We start from the raw sequence: 17,286 nt of genomic DNA, 5'->3' as shown, positions 1-17,286 counted from the left end.
ATTTGATCAAAGTCCAGTTTTCGCAGCGCGGTACCTACAGGTGGGCCCGGCGGTCCGACTTTTCCTGCAGATCCAGGGAAGCCAGTGGGGCCCTAAAGCAGGAAAACACAAAACATTTGACTCATGAGGCGTTTAGGGCTCGCTGGGGTAAATCAGTTCCAATGAATCGTCATCGTACCGGTGCACCCTGCGTTCCTCGACCTCCTTTCAGCCCAGAAACACCAATTGGACCCTGAAACAATAAGCCAGCACCTTAAGGAACTTCTCGGCAACATGCGCAGGAAAGACGATGTTTTTAACTCTAAGACGACGGATGAAACAGAAACTCGGTCATGGTGACGATGTCAGACCGAGTCTGAGACCCACCGGAGGTCCGTGGGCTCCGGCCAGACCCTGCGGTCCTGGAGAACCAGCATCTCCTTTCTGACCGGGCTCTCCGGGTTCTCCCTTCACTCCAGGTTGACCATCAGGACCCTGGGAAACACGGATGTTTAGGCTGGAGCTTTGGACAGCGAGGCGTTGCATGAGCGACGGACATTAAGGTCAGTTACCTGCGGTCCGGTGAACCCAACAGCGCCGATCGGACCGGGGTCGCCCCTCGATCCCTGCAGGAAAACAAAGTTTTGATTGGAATTATCTGAAATAACACGTATTGGTAGATAAAAAACGACGGTTTAGTTCAGCGTACTGGAGTTCCCCTGGATCCTGGAGGTCCGGCTGGCCCTTTGGGTCCGGGTTCCCCCTGGAAAGACGCCACATATTCACTGGCAGTAAAGACCTTTAATGTACTCCGTACCTTTAAATACGACCGATCATGAACAGGCTAGGACAGATCTACGGAATACAAAACATGACATTTTTTTGACAAAATGTGCTGGAACTCAGCTGGGGTTGCTAGGTAACGGGACGGAACTCTGCTGGGGTTGCTAGGTAACGGGTTGGGGTTGCTAGGTGAAGGGCAGTGCCTGCTTTAACGCCATGTTGCCAGATTGGGCGATTTTTCAACGGAAAAAAAGAAAATTAGTGTCAGTTGTTAAACTTTAAGATGCTTTTAACAAGATTCATCAGATTTTTAAAAAAGGTTTCAGAGGAAAATTATTTCAAATAGTTCCCACTGTGTGGCAGAAAAGTGCCAAATGTTAAATAAAATGTTATCGCACTTATTAGTTAATTTACTATCAGCCAGATCTGGCAACCCAGTTTAACATCAACCTGCCAAAGGGACTGGAGATGGAGATTAGCCACCTGGCTGCAATCTCCTGTATTTACATGTACATGATCATTAATATGCAGTGGAAGTATAAACATTTTTAAAACTAAGTTGTGATGTTACAACTGGGAAGGTTTTGAAGTGTTTCTACATCCCGACACCAAAAAACATCGACTTAATGCCAAAACCCAACTGGTTTTAGAACAAACGTGTAAAATGTTTCTAAAAACATCTAAAATCAGCGATGAAGCAGGATGTGAACCTTTTCTCCGCTCGGTCCGGCGGGTCCCACTGGGCCGAGGGGGCCGGGCGCTCCCTGTGGAGGGAACAAAGACAGTCAGCTCATCCAGAGCAGCGCGCCGCCGGCTCAGACGAGCCGGGACAAGCCGTGAGCCGCACACGTCCATCATCAGTTTATATTAAACGCCTTTGTTCAGGGCTGAGGCGGAGGAAAACTCGGTGGAGGATGAACTCACTCTTGCTCCATCGTTTCCGGGCGTACCTTCTGATCCCTTCTCACCGATGGCTCCCTGAACAGAAACCACAAAAACAAACCGTTTGCTTCCTTCTTCATCCTCCTCCATTGAAGAACCTGGCTCTGAGGGAGGGACTCACCCGATCACCCTTGGGCCCAGGAGGTCCAGAGATTCCTCGCTCTCCTGGCATCCCTTGAAGGCCGGGAGGACCGACGTCTCCCAGCGTGCCGGGCGGACCCGGACTGCCCTGCAGCCACATTTTGGATCGATGATGAATTTTCTCAGTGAACTGAAGCTAAACGACGTTTTTAACTGAGAAACTTGATTTTTACAGTAATCTGATTAAAGTTGTTATTTTAGTTTTAAAAACATGTTGTTGTTTCCTGTCGTTACACAAACGTGGATCATATCTAAACAGGTCTGCTGTGTTTTTGTTACATCTTTGAAAATAAGGGAAACGGAAAAACGAGATTTTCTAAACTTTTTCAGATCCCAATAAAATGATACCAACATTTACAAAGAGGTTTTTACTGAACGTCTTGAATGAAATCAACTTGTAGCAGCAGAACTAGAACAGAGTCTTTTAGTTATGAACTCGGGATAATATTAATAATAATAATAATAGTATTTTAACCTATCAAACTTCTAGCTTCAAAAACTCCAGATTTAAGGAGCCATCTTGGATCAGTGGTGCTACCTTTGGTCCGTCTGGACCTGGCGCTCCAGGAATCCCTTTGGGTCCCTGCAGGCCGGATGCGCCCAGCTCCCCTCTCTCTCCAGGGATTCCTCGCTCGCCCTGGAAGATACATCATCATTTAATCTAAACATCAGTTTAGATTTTATAACTTTAGACCATTTAGATTCACTGACCCTCGGTCCAATTTGACCAAGTGGACCAATTTCTCCAGGAATGCCCTGAAAGCAACACAGAGATGAGTTACTGGTTTGGAACCTTGTGGATAAAAATGTTATTTTTGTTGGACTTACTTGGTCACCTGGTTTACCAGACTCTCCCGGGGGCCCTTGGTTTCCTGGCAAACCCTACAGACAAATAAATAAGAGACGAACCACAAGACGATGGTTCTCTTCCAGTTTCTATCTGGATGCTGGGAAGGTTTTGTTCTAGAGAAAATAAACTCAACGCACCGGGAATCCGTTCACGCCCGGCGGCCCCTGCTCTCCTCTGTCTCCTGCGGGGCCCTTTGGTCAACAAAAGTCATTTTTTAGGTCTAGAAATGATGCATGAAGTTCATAACACATAACGGTACGTACCGGCGGGCCGGGCGGGCCTGCAGGGCCAACTTCTCCATCTTTTCCTGGAGGCCCCTGATGGCAAAGTGACAAATAAGTTCATCACAGAAGGTAAACGGCCTAGTTAAAGCTGGAGGAAATGACTTACTCTTTGACCAAGAACTCCTGGAGATCCTTGTTCGCCTGTTTTTCCAGGATCACCCTTTTTGTGAAAAACATATTTAAAGTCAGAAACAAACTGAGATTTTAGCTGAAATGTGTAAAAACGAAGGAGAAGCGATCTTACGTTGAAACCTTTGGGGCCCGGGGCCCCCATGGTTCCCACCGGGCCTCTATTACCAATCGATCCTGCCGGACCTGGACGTCCGTCTTCACCGGACGGACCCTAAAAACAACGTATTGTAATTTAAAGACAGTAAAATAAAAATGGCTCCAGTGCATAAAGTTTCAGCATGAACTGTTTCCTGAGCTCCAAACGATGCTAACCATGCTAACGGTTAGCATCGTCATTGTTGATATGTTTGTAGTCCTTCGTTATGAATGTAAACATTTAATCTCCTGGTTAAATTATATCTGTTGAAACTACAAAGTTGACTCCTTTTATGTAACTGCACCTAACGCAGCTCATGCTAACCGCTAACGCTAAAGGTGCTAATGATTAGCTAACTTTTGATATGATGTGTAGTTTTCCCATATGTATGGAGAAATTTAATCCACTGGCAAATTTCTGTCTGCTAAAACTTATTTTATAAAGTTATCCTGGTTTATAATTCTTCTAGGTAACTGAACTTAATGCTACTTATTTTAACTGCAAAAGCTAAAGATGCTAATCATTAGCATCTTTAGATGCTAATGATTAGCAAGGCTAACATGTGCCTAACTTGACTTCTTTGTTTTATAACTATGATAAAACACTTAACTTAGAATCTCTGTGTGATTTTACTGAATTGACCTGATATTTCTGTATGTAAACTACATTTTTTTATTCTAAAGCTTTTAGTGTGAATTGGGGAATCATACTTATTTATAAATTCAATCTTACAGATTATTCATATCTAATTACTTCCAAACACGTTTCTTATTGATAGAAATGTTGATTTGCTGATTTTGGGTAAACATACATGCTGCAGTTTAAGCTAGCTGCTAAAGCTAATGATGCTAATGGAGGTTACCGTTGCCATGTTCTGCATAAATAAATGATACATTTGCAGACATGTTAATCATTGAGCCAATCCTACATTTAAACATCTATCTGTGATTGTGGTTGTGAGTCGGCCCTGCTAACCAGTGAGTAACTGACGTACCAGTGGACCTGGCTTGCCTTCTGCCCCCTGGACTCCTGGGGTGCCAGTAAGACCCTGTGGAAGATTTACCAAATAAAAAGTAGTGATTCCTCAGACAGAACCAGTGAGATTTAACCAACAGGTGAAAGACAGCTCTTGTGTTACCCTTGCACCTGGTAGACCAGGCTCCCCTGGACGGCCCGGGTCCCCTAGAGAACCTTTAGGGCCCGACGGGCCAGAAATGCCACGATCTCCTTGAGCACCCTTTCCAAAAGGAGGGAATTACTCTTTAGTTATATGAATCAGATAAAATAAGACAGGAATATTCACAGCAAATGTACAATACCTTAGGTCCTGGCAGGCCATCAGCACCAGGGAACCCTCTGTTTCCAGGAGAACCCTGAAAAACCAGGCAAGGGTTCAGATCAGTCCAGAGTTCACTCAGGCACCTGATAATCCCAAAGGAAGACATTTCTGGGCAGCTGGTCCTGCGCAGACCAGCAGCTCTGGTCAGCAGGTGGACTTGTCTTGACCAATGACAGTCAACCAACATCGTCTATGCTAGCTCATCCTGACAGCTTTAGCTTTAGCAACCAGTGGGGGAAGGAGAAGGACTCAGCCAACATCCCTGTTCAAAATCAGACCAAAGGTCCTGGATGGACCGATTTGGTAAGAAGGATTTGAACTTGTGAATGTGAACATGAGTAAAAAATTAGGACTTTTCAAAACCCTGTTGTGAAATTCTGGGAATATTTAGAACAAGGTTTTGTTGTGAACAAAACGGCGACTCACTCTTTCACCGACGGGCCCTGGAGGGCCAACCGAGCCGGGATCTCCACGCAATCCTCGCTTTCCTTCCTCACCCTGGGATCCTATCACTCCCTGGGAACCTGGCGGACCCTAACACAGACAGAAACACAAACCAGAAAGGATCCGAACGTTAGAAAACTCCTCGTCAGGCTCAGGGAATCGGCTTCTTTTCAATGGACTCTTACCGGTTCTCCCTTTGGTCCAGCTTCACCTTTGAAACCGGGAACTCCAACGTCTCCCTTTGGACGGAGGTCAGTCTCATTAACATGAGTGGAGGTTTAACAGAGATCCAGAGATAGGTGAAAACTTTAGAGTCAGCTCACCCCCTGTCCTTTAATGCCAGGCTGACCGGTGCTTCCCTGCGGTCCTGGTGGGCCGGACGGTCCAGGGTGGCCTCCTGGACCTTGTGGACCCAAGTTACCCTGTGAAGAGAGACCCATTGGTTGGTTGGTTGATTGGTTAAAGAATGTAGCTCAGTTGGAGCTGAAAAACGTTTACACACCACTGGTCCTTTGGTTCCTTGGCCTCCATCTGTACCCAGGGGTCCCTGTGAACACAAAGCTCCTAATGTTATGTCTGTTAACGGCATTACATCCATTTAATGCCCTCTCTGTGTGCTGCAGTATAAGAAATGCCAGGTGCTGACCCTCAGTCCGACTGGTCCGGCTCTGCCTTGGTGACCGGTCTCTCCTCTCTGACCCTGAGGGCCTTCTGGACCTCTGACCCCTGTGGGACCGGGCTGACCCTGTGAAAGACGACCACCATGTACAATCAGCATCATGAAGTCTGTATGTGTCATGTTGTCATGAAACTCAGTGAGTTTCTGTACTTGCCTTCATTCCCGGGCCTCCTGGATACCCGGCAGGACCACTGAGACCCAGCGGGCCCTGAAGTCCGACAGACAAGAGAACATTACAGAGTTACACTGATGAAACTATCAATTAGGATGGCAGATAGACAAAAGCATGACCTAAAGCTGGCTTTATGGACTGTCTTCACACGGTGAGGAAAATGTTTTTCCAAGGAGATTCCAAGGAAACGTTGCTGTTTTTCACAAAAGGCTCAAGAATTTCTGATTATACAAACAGAAATTCAAACAAATGAACCTCAAAGGTGCCAAACATGTTTCCTGTCTGGTAAGTCTTTCAGACACATGAGGACAATCCATTTGATAAGTGGCTAGCAGTGGTTAGCACACTCCTGCTAATCCACCAATGCGCTAAAGTGTCCAGCATTTCTGCTAACTTTGAAAACATTTAGCGCACTTAGCTTCCCTACATTTATTTTTCCAGATAAACCCTAAAGCGATTTAGCTAAAGTTGAAAATGTTTAGTACTTTGCTTTGACAACAACTGCTTTTCCTTAAACCAGGAAACTGTCGCCACCTGCTGGCCAGGAGGGATAAAAAAGGTGACTGATTGTGATGTTGGAACCACGCCTCAGAAAATTCAGCTGCTTTTATCTGACGTGGTTTTGTTGGTAAATAGTCAAAGCAGAACATCGTGTCACTCACCAGTGGACCAGTTTTCCCGATGTTGCCAGGCATGCCACGCTTCCCCTAGCAGACATTGAGTTTCATGTTTATGAGTGTTATTTTTACAATTCAGTGTCTAATAAAAGTAAAAGTTAGCATGAAGAGACGTACTGCCACGCCACCAGGTCCGGGTCGGCCCCTTTCGCCGGGCATCCCAGCAGGACCCTGTTAGTTAAACACAAATAAATTACCCATCCATAAAACTGATCTCATTCGATTTACACTTTCATGCTTTATGCTTCTAAGAAAAACAAAGTGTACTTTAACTCACCATGGGTCCCGGTCCTCCCATCGGGCCAGGCGGGCCTGTAGCCCCCTACAAAACCAGATAAACCTCCTTTTATTGCTCAGGAGAGATGCAGCATCAACACACCGTCTCTGTCAGTCTTAATGAGGGTTCAGTGGGAGCGAGGCGTGCCTCAGGGACGAATCCTCGACTCCTTTCTATTTCTGTTCCTGCCTGGTTTGAACACCAGGCAGGAATAAAATTATTTGATCAATTCTACGCAGATGACACTCAGATGAGTCCATAAATCTGAAAATAAATCCTATTGTACTGTCTTCCCAAATCATTTCAGTGTAGTTGGACGGATTCCTGGCAGTTTGTCGTATAATGAAGAATTTGATTCCATTTATGTTGCTGCTCCAGTTAAAACATTTTCAGACTTCAGAAGTTAGCACCACCATCTTTAAGGCATTTTATATATCAAACAGAACTTAGTTTTTAAAAACCTAATTTGATGTGACTATTTCATAATCAACCTCTTGGCCAGGGGTTCCCAAAGCGGAGGTCGGGGCCCCTGGGGAGGTCGCGGGACGTCAACCGCAGGTCGAGAAGTGATTCTCAGCATCACCATGATGTGACCCATGAGGTGTGTAAGGCCATAAATAAATGTACCCTGAAATGTCTCATTAAATAATGAACGGTAACAATAATTTTAATGAAATAAATTCATTTATTATGTAGGGGGCGCTATAACCACGACACATCAGATCTGCTGCTGAAAGCAAACCTCAAGTTTCCGAAGCGGGAAATGGATCGTTACCATGGAAACTATGGCCAAAGCAAATTGTTCTCATTATTGTCATTAAATCTTCAAACCTTCAGAAAACGATAAGATTATTTTTTTACCTTGGACCCCACAGCTCCAGTTTCACCCTTTTGACCAAGAGGCCCAATGTGACCCTGAAGGCCAGAAACAGAGAATTCAGTAAACAAACTCAACGTTAATCAGGTTTTTAACAATCGTCTAGAAGAAACGAAAATCAACTGAATCCATTTCTAGAACGCCGTGATCAATAAGATCATTCTAAAGTTTGTTGCTACTCACTCGATGGCCCTTCAGGCCGGGCGGACCGGGCGTTCCAGGAAATCCTCTTGGTCCCTAAATATGAACGAAATGCAAGATTATTTATGGGAAATGAAGATTTTAGTAAAATAAACTCTGTTGTCTCCAAAGTTACCGAGGATCCAGGGAATCCAACTTCTCCAGAATTTCCTGCTCTGCCAGCTTCTCCCTGGATGAGAAAAGACATTTACAATCTAAGGAGATGCAGGAATGAGTTTAGAAAATGTTATTCTATTATTAGCTTAAATAAACTAACATTTTCCATTATTTTACAGTAAATCCATTTTGTTCTTTTTGTGTTTTCAAATATTTTAAATACTTGTGCCGTATTTTCCACACTATAAGGCGCCTAAAAACCTTCAATTTCCTAAAAAGCCGACAGTGCGCCTTATAACCCGGTGCGCCTTATATATGGACCAACATTGAGCCACAACAGGTCTAGCAGCTACGGTAAGCAGCCGCTGACTTCATTTTGCCCGTAGAAGAAGAGCGCAGTGCATGCTGGGATAGTTGTCAGAACGCTGGTTTGTTAATAAAGATTGATAATGCATTTAAAACCGGGAGGGGAAGAGAGACAGAGACTGCAGTGGCAGCGTGTCGGTTGGTTTGTGTTACCCAGAATGCAGTTGGGCTCAATATCACAACACCAACACCGTGAGTGAAACAACGACTGGGGCAGACTAGTATATAAGGTACTTTATAAATGTAGATGTACAGAACAAATTGGAAACCCAAACCGAGGCGTCTGTTCTATGCGTCTTACATATGAAAAAAGTTTTGAACTAGGCCATTCACTGAAGGTGAGCCTTATAGTGCGGAAAATACGGTACTTCCAGAGCCAAACATTTTCTGTGCTGTAAATAAACCTGAAATCAGACAATCAGCTTGTAAGTTGTGTTTTTTATGCAAATGAAGCACATCAGGTTTGACCTTTCACCTCTAAGAAAGGTTTTCCTCAGAGGAAGTTCAGGACCTTTTTGATGAACCTGTTTTTCCACGCAGATAGTTGACATTTCTGTCCCTGTTTAGGGTTCATTCACACCATCCCTGTTTAATCCAACTCCAGTCTGTCTGCCTAGTCAAAGTCCGGTTCAGTTGGGGAATGCTGATCGGACTCTGGTCGGCCTACAAACCTCCGTCTCGGTTCGGCTGAAGTGAACTTTGGTGCGGTTCGAATGTGAACACCAAGCGGACCAGAGACCGCTCAATAAGCACAGGGCATTCTGGGTAAATGCAGCCAGAACAAACGGGCTAGCTTAGCGCTAGCAGGAGAAACGGCTCGTAGATTTTAGCCAAAGACATAAAACTAATCCTCCAACTACTAAAATCTGACGACACTCCATTTTGTTTACATTTAGTTGCTCTCAGTGTCTTCAGAGGTTTTCATGCCGTTTCCTTCAGTGGTTGTTGGTGCAGCGCCCCCACAGGCCAGGAGGGGAACAGGTTGCTCAAAGGGTTTGGTTGGTTTAAATATCTCATCATTAAAACCTTCCTTGGTAGGTTGGAGTGGCGCTGCCAGAGCAGAATTAGGCCTCGTTTCCACTGAGTTGTGCGGTTTGGTTCATATTCTTGGTCAAACTTCAGTTGTTCATCAATAGGATGATGGTGGAGCTACGACACCTTCAGGTACCCGTGTCTGTTGACTGTGTCCAATCAACACCGTCCACTGATTGGAGGACAGAGTGAGACGTGTTGGTTTAACTTTACCGGCCCTGTGAGAGTCCAACTCCTGAAAACGCCGGACCATAAATTATTGAACCACGTCGATCAGCTCAGAGGAAACGAGGCAGAGTGTCCGTCTCTGCTCTCTAGATTTCACTCAGTTTATTTTGATTTTATGGCTGCAGAGTTACAAACACAAATGTTTCTGCTCCTTTATCAAAGACACATTCAACATTAAGCGGCACTTGTTATGTGTTGTTGTTTTAACGGGGTTCTGCAGACACTCACATCTTCGCCTGGTTTCCCTGGCGGGCCCTCCGGTCCCCTCTGCCCTGGCGAACCCTGATAAACAAAAACATGACATTCAAATATCACAATGAATGATTGATCTGGAGTAAACAGTAAAGCTAGAAAAAGGTCTCTGTACCATGTGACCAGGATCACCAACTTCTCCAGCAGGTCCTTGTGGTCCAGGGTGACCCTGTAAGGCAGGATTGACACGTTTCAGGACAAACAGAGCGAACATGCAGAGATCATTAGGTAGGAGACGGACTTACAGGTGAGCCGTTTGGTCCGATTGGTCCTCTGGCTCCAGCTTCTCCCTGAAACAAAAGGATTCATTTCAGGAGCTGCTTCATATTTATGGTGGCGCAACTGAACGTTCAAAATGATCTCCCTGAGAAACCAGCAAGAAACATGCATGCAACACTTGATACTTTGGTTTATTTCTTCAACTTTTAATAATAACATCCATCCATTGGTCAATAGTTTGGTTCAACACAGACAAATCCACCAACGGATTGTTATCAGTTAACCTTATATGGATGTTTTTTCCTGAGAGGAAGCTGGAGTACCTGGAGAAAACGTTCATATTCACGCTGAAACTATGCAAACGTCACGGAGTTAGAGCCGAGGCGGCACCGCCTCCAGCACCGCCTCCAGCACCCCCCCCCAGAACCGCCTCCAGAACCCCCTCCGGCACCCCCCCCAGAACCGCCTCCAGAACCCCCTCCGGCACCCCCCCCAGAACCGCCTCCAGAACCCCCTCCGGCACCCCCCCCAGAACCGCCTCCAGAACCCCCTCCGGCACCCCCCCCAGAACCCCCTCCAACACCCCCTCCAGCACCGCCTCCAGAACCCCCTCCGGCACCACCTCCAGAACCCCATCCAGCACCCCCCCCAGAACCCCCTCCAACAACCCCTCCAGCCCCGCCTTCAGCACTGCCTACAGCACCTTCCAATCTCCAGATCATTCTCAGAACCAAAAGCTGTTTACGAGGCTGAAGGAGTTTCAGAAGAACGGGACACAGTGATCCAGAATACAGTTCCTCCAGTAAACTCTGGGTCAGGCCTGAGGCGTCTCTGCAGTGGAACATGGTTGGAAAACCTCCAAAGGGACTCAATTCATCGTGAAGAGTTGCTCCGATCTCCCCCCAACATGAGAGACCTCCTCACCGTTCCTTTACCTTGTAAAGTTCAACAGAGACGAACTGGGCGAGTCTCAGCTTCACCAGGATTATGGTCTCTATGTCTGCGTTCACACCAGTCCGGTTTAGTCCACTGTAATCCAACTCCAGTCCGTTTGTCTGGGAAGTCCAGTTCAGTTGGTTTGTGTGAACGCTAACTGACCTCTGACCTCTGGTCCTCCAAACCTCGGCCTGGTTTGGTTGAAGTGAACTTTGGTTCGGTTTGAATGTGAAGGGCAAACAGACCAGAGACCGCTCCAACAGCAGGAAGTGGACTACAGTGCAGGGCATTCTGGGTGAATACCACCAAAGCTAACATGCTAGCCTAGCGCTAGCAGCAGAAATGGCTCCTGGTCTTTAGCCAAAAACTAAAGAGAAATCCTCCAACCACTAAAATCTGACGCCTCCATCTTGTTTCCATCTGGTGAAACAGGAAGTTGCTCTCAGTGTCTTCAGAGGTTTTTGTGTCGTTTCCTTCAGTGGTTCTTGGTGCAGCGCCCCCACAGGCCAGGAGGGGAACAGGTTGCTCAAAGGAAAGTAAACTGTATCAACTGAAAATGTAACTATTGTTGAAACTTTGGTCTCCAGTCAAACCTGCCTGACAGTTGAAACAACAAGTTTAATTCATGTCTTAAAGGTTTTCATGTTCTTGGTGTTTTGTCTCCATCTAGTGGTCATTGTTATGCCTAATTTGGTACATTTACATATGTAAATCCTATAAGTAATGACTTGTTTTCTGTAAAATATGCAGCTCAGCAGGTTACTTGTTTTTCACAACTGGAGCTTTTATGTTGAAGGAAGCCAGAAATATTCACCATCTAGAGAAGTTTCCAGATCTTTAACCCTAACAGCAAACCAAACAACATGAGAAACCAGCTCCTGATGTCCTCCATGTGGAACCATAACCCCCAGAGCCGTCCCTGCTGCCGCGGCGCCGGCCGGTTCTTACCCTGGCTCCACTCAGCATGTGCTGCGGTCCTGTTTTTGAATCCATTCCTTGAGCCATGTGCGCTCCCAGCCCCTGCAGACGACACGTTTCAGGTTAGATCAGGCTGCTTCCAGCTGCCAGCTGCTCAGACGCCACGGCTCCTCTCACCCCCGGGTGTGACGGGGGACCCGGAGGTCCCGCTTCTCCAGGCTGGCCCGGAATACCCGGCTCTCCATCGAACCCTGCCGGTCCTCGCAGCCCCTTTAAAGTAAAACAGACGGACTCAGACCGACTCCAACTGATTCTCCTCTGGTGCCGAATGTTTTTATCAAACTGAAACATGGAAATAAAAGTCAGAGCTGCCAGACTTGGTTTGATCCCACTGATCTGATTTTGTTCGTTTTGTTTGGATAAACTAAAACCCTGAAGCACAAATGGAGCTGAAGCTCACATTGTTGGTGGAGTTTGGATAATTCATTTGTTCTGCTGGGGAAAGGACTGCAGCTTGTGGGATTATTCTGAAACTAGCATAAAAATCCCCCCAGAGTTTAATCTCAGAGCCAATAACAGCTGACCGGATGATTTCAACATGGCTTCACAAACACGTACAAATCAGATGAATAAGGAGGTCAGAGGTCGTTAGTGAAAGTTTAAAACCAACTAAAACGACCAGGAAGTCAGGATGGGGATATAAAACAGGCAGCATCAATCCGCTAGCAGTGGAGCTAACATGCTTTAGCATTTTTACTAACTAAAACATCGAACACGCTTCGCTATGAGGAGCCGTTTAAGTTACACTGTCAAAAGTTAACAGCTATAATTATTTTTTTTTATCCCTAAGAGACAAAAATTGGGGCTTAATATTTCAGCCATAGGTTATTAATTTATAAATGTCACAGATTCATACAAAATATTTAATTACCGAGCTAAATATTTAGTTAACTAACAAATTATTAAGCTCCAAATTAAATATTTGACTTGGGAAATAGTTCAATGTCTGTTTAAACCTTTGCATAACACCTTAGGTGTTTGCGGTCAAAAGACTTTTATTGAGGCAAATTAAACATTTAGCTTGCAAGCTAAATGTTCACTTAGCAAGCTAAATATAGTTTTAACCTAAATATTTAGTTTTAGACTAAATACTGACTTAGCTAGCAAGGTAAATATAATTTGAAGCCAAATATTTAGCTAGCAAGCTAAATACTTAGCTTTAAACTAAATGGATAGTTTGAAGCTAACCGACCCAGGTTTGTTTTTAGGAATAAAATACAATTTAAAAAAGAAAAATATGCTGGGTTGCAGATAACATTTTCCATTTAAAGTTAAAAAAGGGCCACACAAAGTTTTGCCATGGCCTGCAAATGGCCCACGAACCTCACTTTGAACACCACCGCTTTTTGTATGAATGTCTGTGTATAAAGAATTATTACAGGTAAGAGCAACAACTAAGCCGTTAAAAGCTTAAATCAATGTGACTCTCATGTCGATGGCGGAAACGTCTCCCTGTTGCTTCAGATTGATTCTGTTTCCCTGAACCAGACGTACGGGTCTCCCTTTGTTCCCGTGCGGTCCTCTGTGTCCTGGTGGCCCCGGCGGCCCCTGTCAGACAAAACGAGCATTTCAAACCAGCAGATCAAAACAGGGTGAGCTTAGCAGGAAGTGACGTGTTTGGGCGTAACGGGGAGGCGGAGCGACGCACCATGGGTCCAGGTCGGCCTCGGACCCCCGTCACCTGCAGAGAAAAACCCGTTAGATCTGTGAAACCAGAACCGCTCCAGAGATGTGCAGCTCTACTCACGTAAGGAACCTCCCCTGGTTCTCCTTTCTGACCCTGAGGACGCAGAGAGAAAACGTCAGAGAAACGCTGGCAGCGCCAGGCGGGCGCCACGAAGCAGGAAACGCCGCCTTACCTTGTAGATTCTGCCGCCGCCTGCAGGACAGACAAAACATTTCAGATCAACAAGGATGGTTAAGGTTTTTATTTTCTAAATGTATCATTTACCACAATCTTATCAAGAAAATAATCATGATAAAACCCAAACTGTCCGTATTGTTGGGATGGTTTGTTTTTCTCTCATGGATAAAAGATGAAGATGTGATTAAATGGTATTTGTGCAGTTCAGTGACACAAATAACTCAATTTAACTGCTGGCCTAAAGAAATGAAAAGGCCTGTTGCAATAATCAATAAGTCAACTAATCACATGAAATATTAAAATGAGCTCAATAATTTCCATTTACATAATTTATCTTTTTTTTTCTCTTTCAAACACAAGATGATAAAAGTCTACAGTCTGAAAAAGACATTTTTTAAAGGACAATTTAAAATAATTTCACTTATAATCTGTCAAAATAAAAAAAAAAATAGATGTTGAACGAGCACGCCACACTTTTCAGCAGGGCTGGGCAACATGGATTTGAAGTTTTATTACTTTTACTATATTTAGTGGTAAATTGTGAACTATTTATTACTTCTGTTTCAAATAGTAATAAATGTGGTAAACTATAATATTACCATCATTTATAACACCGATAATGTTTTAGATGATTTTCTAGTAATAATAATAATAATAATAATAATAATTAATAATAATAATAATAATAATAATGCAAGAACACATTCTCAAAGATCAATAACCTTTAAATTCTAACATTTAACGCTGGAAAACATTTTAAATATTCAAAATAAATCAACAGAAACTACAAATAAAATGAATTATGAACAAAATTTATCTTAATAAAATGTTTAGTTGAGACCAAAACACCAAACTGAAGAGAAAAATGATCAATCACACAACTGGACATTATTTATCAGGTGATTATTGATTTATTGTGACCAGCCTGTTTGATCTAACGCTGATTAAACAGGGTGTCCAAAGTGTGGTTCGGGGGCCGTTTGTGGCCCCTGGATTAGTTTGTGTGGCCCAAAGTTTTGTAAGTTTTTTAGGATGATATTTTCTGTTGGAAGTTTACATCTTCATAAAATGTTCAACAGAAATATTATTCCTTTAGTTTCTATTATTTCTATTATTAGCTTCTATTATTACTGTTTTATTATTATTTATTCTTACCTAATAATAAGTTGCGTTAAAAACGTCCAGCAGGTTTTTACTAAAAACCAACTTGGTCATTATATTTGGACAAATCAAGCTAAATTTTTCTTTTCTTTTCTGGGAAAAAACCTAAAAACATTTTATAAATTAAAAAAATTTAAAATAATAGATCTAAAAAGTTAAGGCAAATATTTCATGTTTTATTTATTAAAAAGTAAAATAATTCACAAGAACATATATTTTTTTAATTGGGGGAAAAAAAAGTAAAAATTTTCCCCTGAATATTTTAAACTCGGAGCTAAAAGTGATCAGACGTCAGTTTTGCTCGTTTTGAGGTTTTAGCGAAGCGCCGTAGGAGCGACTTCCTGTCTGAGGCAGCAGCTCACCGACGCTCCCCGTCCCGCCGCCGCCGCCGCCGGTGCCGGGCGAGTCGCCCTGGCAGACGGGGCAGCACTCGCCCTCCGGGATGTGCAGCTTCTCACAGTTGGTCACGTCGTCGCACTGGATGTCGTCGCACAGGACGCTCCCCTTGTCGCAAACGCAGATCCGGCACGGCGTCGGCTTCCAGATGTCGTTGTTGGTGTAGATCTGGCCTTCCTGTTCGCAGCTGCCGTCTGAAACACACAGGAACAGGAAGATCAGCTTCTGATGGAAGGTTCTGGAAAACAAGACGCCAACCGTCTTCATTCTGAGAATAAAGTCACAATATTCAGTTGTACGACAATAGAAGAATAAAGTCATAATTTTACAATTATCAATTAACCTTAAGAGAATAAAATCACACAATAAAGTTCAAATACTACAAAAAAAAGTGGAACGACAATAAAAATATGAGAATAAAGTTGTGATTTTACGATAATAAATTAATAATTTTTACCACAAAGTCGAAATGATCGGAGAAAAAAGTTAAAATTTATCAGAAAAGATTAATAATAAGAAAATAAAATCGTATGAAAATAAAATCAACATAATATGAGAATAAATTCATAGTTATACTAAAATAAAGTCAGAAGACTAGAATAAGGAAATTATGACAATTCCTAAAAAAAATAATTTTATAAATTCAAAAATAATAATTAAATGAAATGAGGAACATTTAGCATCTTGTGATTTTGGTTTTTATAAATAAGTGAATATTTTATCTTTTAACATCATCATCAGCATAAAACAATAATTATTAGCAAAACTTTTAGATGATTAGAAGAAAGAATCAGATTAAACTAGTTGGTAACACCTTAATAATTATCAAAACTTTTTTCTCATAATTTTACAACTTTATTCTCTGATATTGCATCTTTAATTCACTGATTACTGTGATAATAATATGATTTTGCTCTAAGAGACGCTGAACGCCGTTTCTCTGATTCTGCTTCCCAACTGTAGAAAAACCGGAACCGACCAGAACCGACCGGAACCGACCGGAGCGGTTGCTAGGAAACGGGCGGTTGCCTTCAGGAGGCGGGGCTTCAGAGCGACGAACCAGCCGAACGCTGCAGCAGAAACACCGTTTAACGTTTCAACGTCTCACTGAAGGTTTTTATTTTACACGACGGAGCTGCAGTTTCACACAATCACAGTTTGAAATGTGAAGATTTTCCCCCAACACCGTTCAGCTGAGAGCGATGATGTCACACGGGTCAGATTTTTACACCCACAGATTAACCTCCACATGTTACAGTTGAAAATGTGAGTATCTTTCTCTACTTTTAGCCAATGCAGCTCCAGGACTGATGGTGTTCAGTCAAATCAGCTCAGAAACATCACATTCCAGCTCCAAACTCATCATGAACCGTCTCTTTAAGCCATCATATGTCCTAAATAAAGCACAGCAGACATGAAATGTTCACCGTTCAGCCAGCAGGTTGGAGATCTCGCAGCTGAAAACGTCTTTCAGTTTTACAGTTTTGCTCCAGTCTCTGATTCTTCCTGAAGTTTCAGGTTCTTCAGTTACTCAGCAGTAACCTGAAATGTTCTGGTTCTGCATGTTCTGCTGCTGCACAAGCAGCATTAATGCGAAACGCAGGTTGATCCATGTGCTGCACGAGAAAAGAAAAGGCCTGGAAAACGTCTCCGTCTTCCAGACATGAGGTCATCCCTCCACAGGAAACGACCGACAGGCGAGAAAAACCTCCAGGTGTTTCACATGAACTCTGGAAATGATGTAAGAACCAGGAACATATGAGGCAGAGGACAGAAACCGTCCTGGTGCAGAGAGGGCGACCTCTGACCTTTACCTGTTTCTGCTGCCAGCAGCAGGTGGCAGCA

At 43.7% G+C, this 17,286-nt stretch overlaps 1 protein-coding gene across 1 annotated transcript in view; it reads right to left on the bottom strand.

Annotated features, from left to right (window-relative positions):
• Positions 1–17,286, bottom strand: part of col5a2a (collagen, type V, alpha 2a) — a 42,381-nt gene that overhangs the window by 6,468 nt on the left and 18,627 nt on the right. Inside the window, exons 2-41 of the mRNA XM_008404234.2 lie at positions 15,408–15,635; positions 13,880–13,899; positions 13,768–13,800; positions 13,669–13,701; positions 13,515–13,568; positions 12,138–12,230; positions 11,991–12,062; positions 10,133–10,177; positions 10,003–10,056; positions 9,864–9,917; positions 8,029–8,082; positions 7,896–7,949; positions 7,697–7,750; positions 6,836–6,880; positions 6,676–6,729; positions 6,544–6,588; positions 5,864–5,917; positions 5,677–5,775; positions 5,533–5,577; positions 5,354–5,452; positions 5,216–5,269; positions 5,013–5,120; positions 4,567–4,620; positions 4,386–4,484; positions 4,242–4,295; positions 3,224–3,322; positions 3,086–3,139; positions 2,959–3,012; positions 2,833–2,886; positions 2,674–2,727; positions 2,557–2,601; positions 2,384–2,482; positions 1,826–1,933; positions 1,687–1,740; positions 1,473–1,526; positions 689–742; positions 552–605; positions 367–474; positions 179–232; positions 39–92 (exon numbers count right to left, since the gene is read on the bottom strand). Coding sequence (XP_008402456.1) covers positions 39–92; positions 179–232; positions 367–474; positions 552–605; positions 689–742; positions 1,473–1,526; positions 1,687–1,740; positions 1,826–1,933; positions 2,384–2,482; positions 2,557–2,601; positions 2,674–2,727; positions 2,833–2,886; positions 2,959–3,012; positions 3,086–3,139; positions 3,224–3,322; positions 4,242–4,295; positions 4,386–4,484; positions 4,567–4,620; positions 5,013–5,120; positions 5,216–5,269; positions 5,354–5,452; positions 5,533–5,577; positions 5,677–5,775; positions 5,864–5,917; positions 6,544–6,588; positions 6,676–6,729; positions 6,836–6,880; positions 7,697–7,750; positions 7,896–7,949; positions 8,029–8,082; positions 9,864–9,917; positions 10,003–10,056; positions 10,133–10,177; positions 11,991–12,062; positions 12,138–12,230; positions 13,515–13,568; positions 13,669–13,701; positions 13,768–13,800; positions 13,880–13,899; positions 15,408–15,635 — 2,657 coding nt within the window. The remainder of the gene's footprint in view (positions 1–38; positions 93–178; positions 233–366; positions 475–551; positions 606–688; positions 743–1,472; positions 1,527–1,686; positions 1,741–1,825; positions 1,934–2,383; positions 2,483–2,556; positions 2,602–2,673; positions 2,728–2,832; positions 2,887–2,958; positions 3,013–3,085; positions 3,140–3,223; positions 3,323–4,241; positions 4,296–4,385; positions 4,485–4,566; positions 4,621–5,012; positions 5,121–5,215; positions 5,270–5,353; positions 5,453–5,532; positions 5,578–5,676; positions 5,776–5,863; positions 5,918–6,543; positions 6,589–6,675; positions 6,730–6,835; positions 6,881–7,696; positions 7,751–7,895; positions 7,950–8,028; positions 8,083–9,863; positions 9,918–10,002; positions 10,057–10,132; positions 10,178–11,990; positions 12,063–12,137; positions 12,231–13,514; positions 13,569–13,668; positions 13,702–13,767; positions 13,801–13,879; positions 13,900–15,407; positions 15,636–17,286) is intronic.

The sequence above is a fragment of the Poecilia reticulata genome, linkage group LG2 (assembly GCF_000633615.1).
Source record: "Poecilia reticulata strain Guanapo linkage group LG2, Guppy_female_1.0+MT, whole genome shotgun sequence".
Taxonomy (NCBI): domain Eukaryota; kingdom Metazoa; phylum Chordata; class Actinopteri; order Cyprinodontiformes; family Poeciliidae; genus Poecilia; species Poecilia reticulata.
Note: the sequence above shows the minus strand (reverse complement) of the source record. Positions and strands in the feature narration are given on the sequence as shown.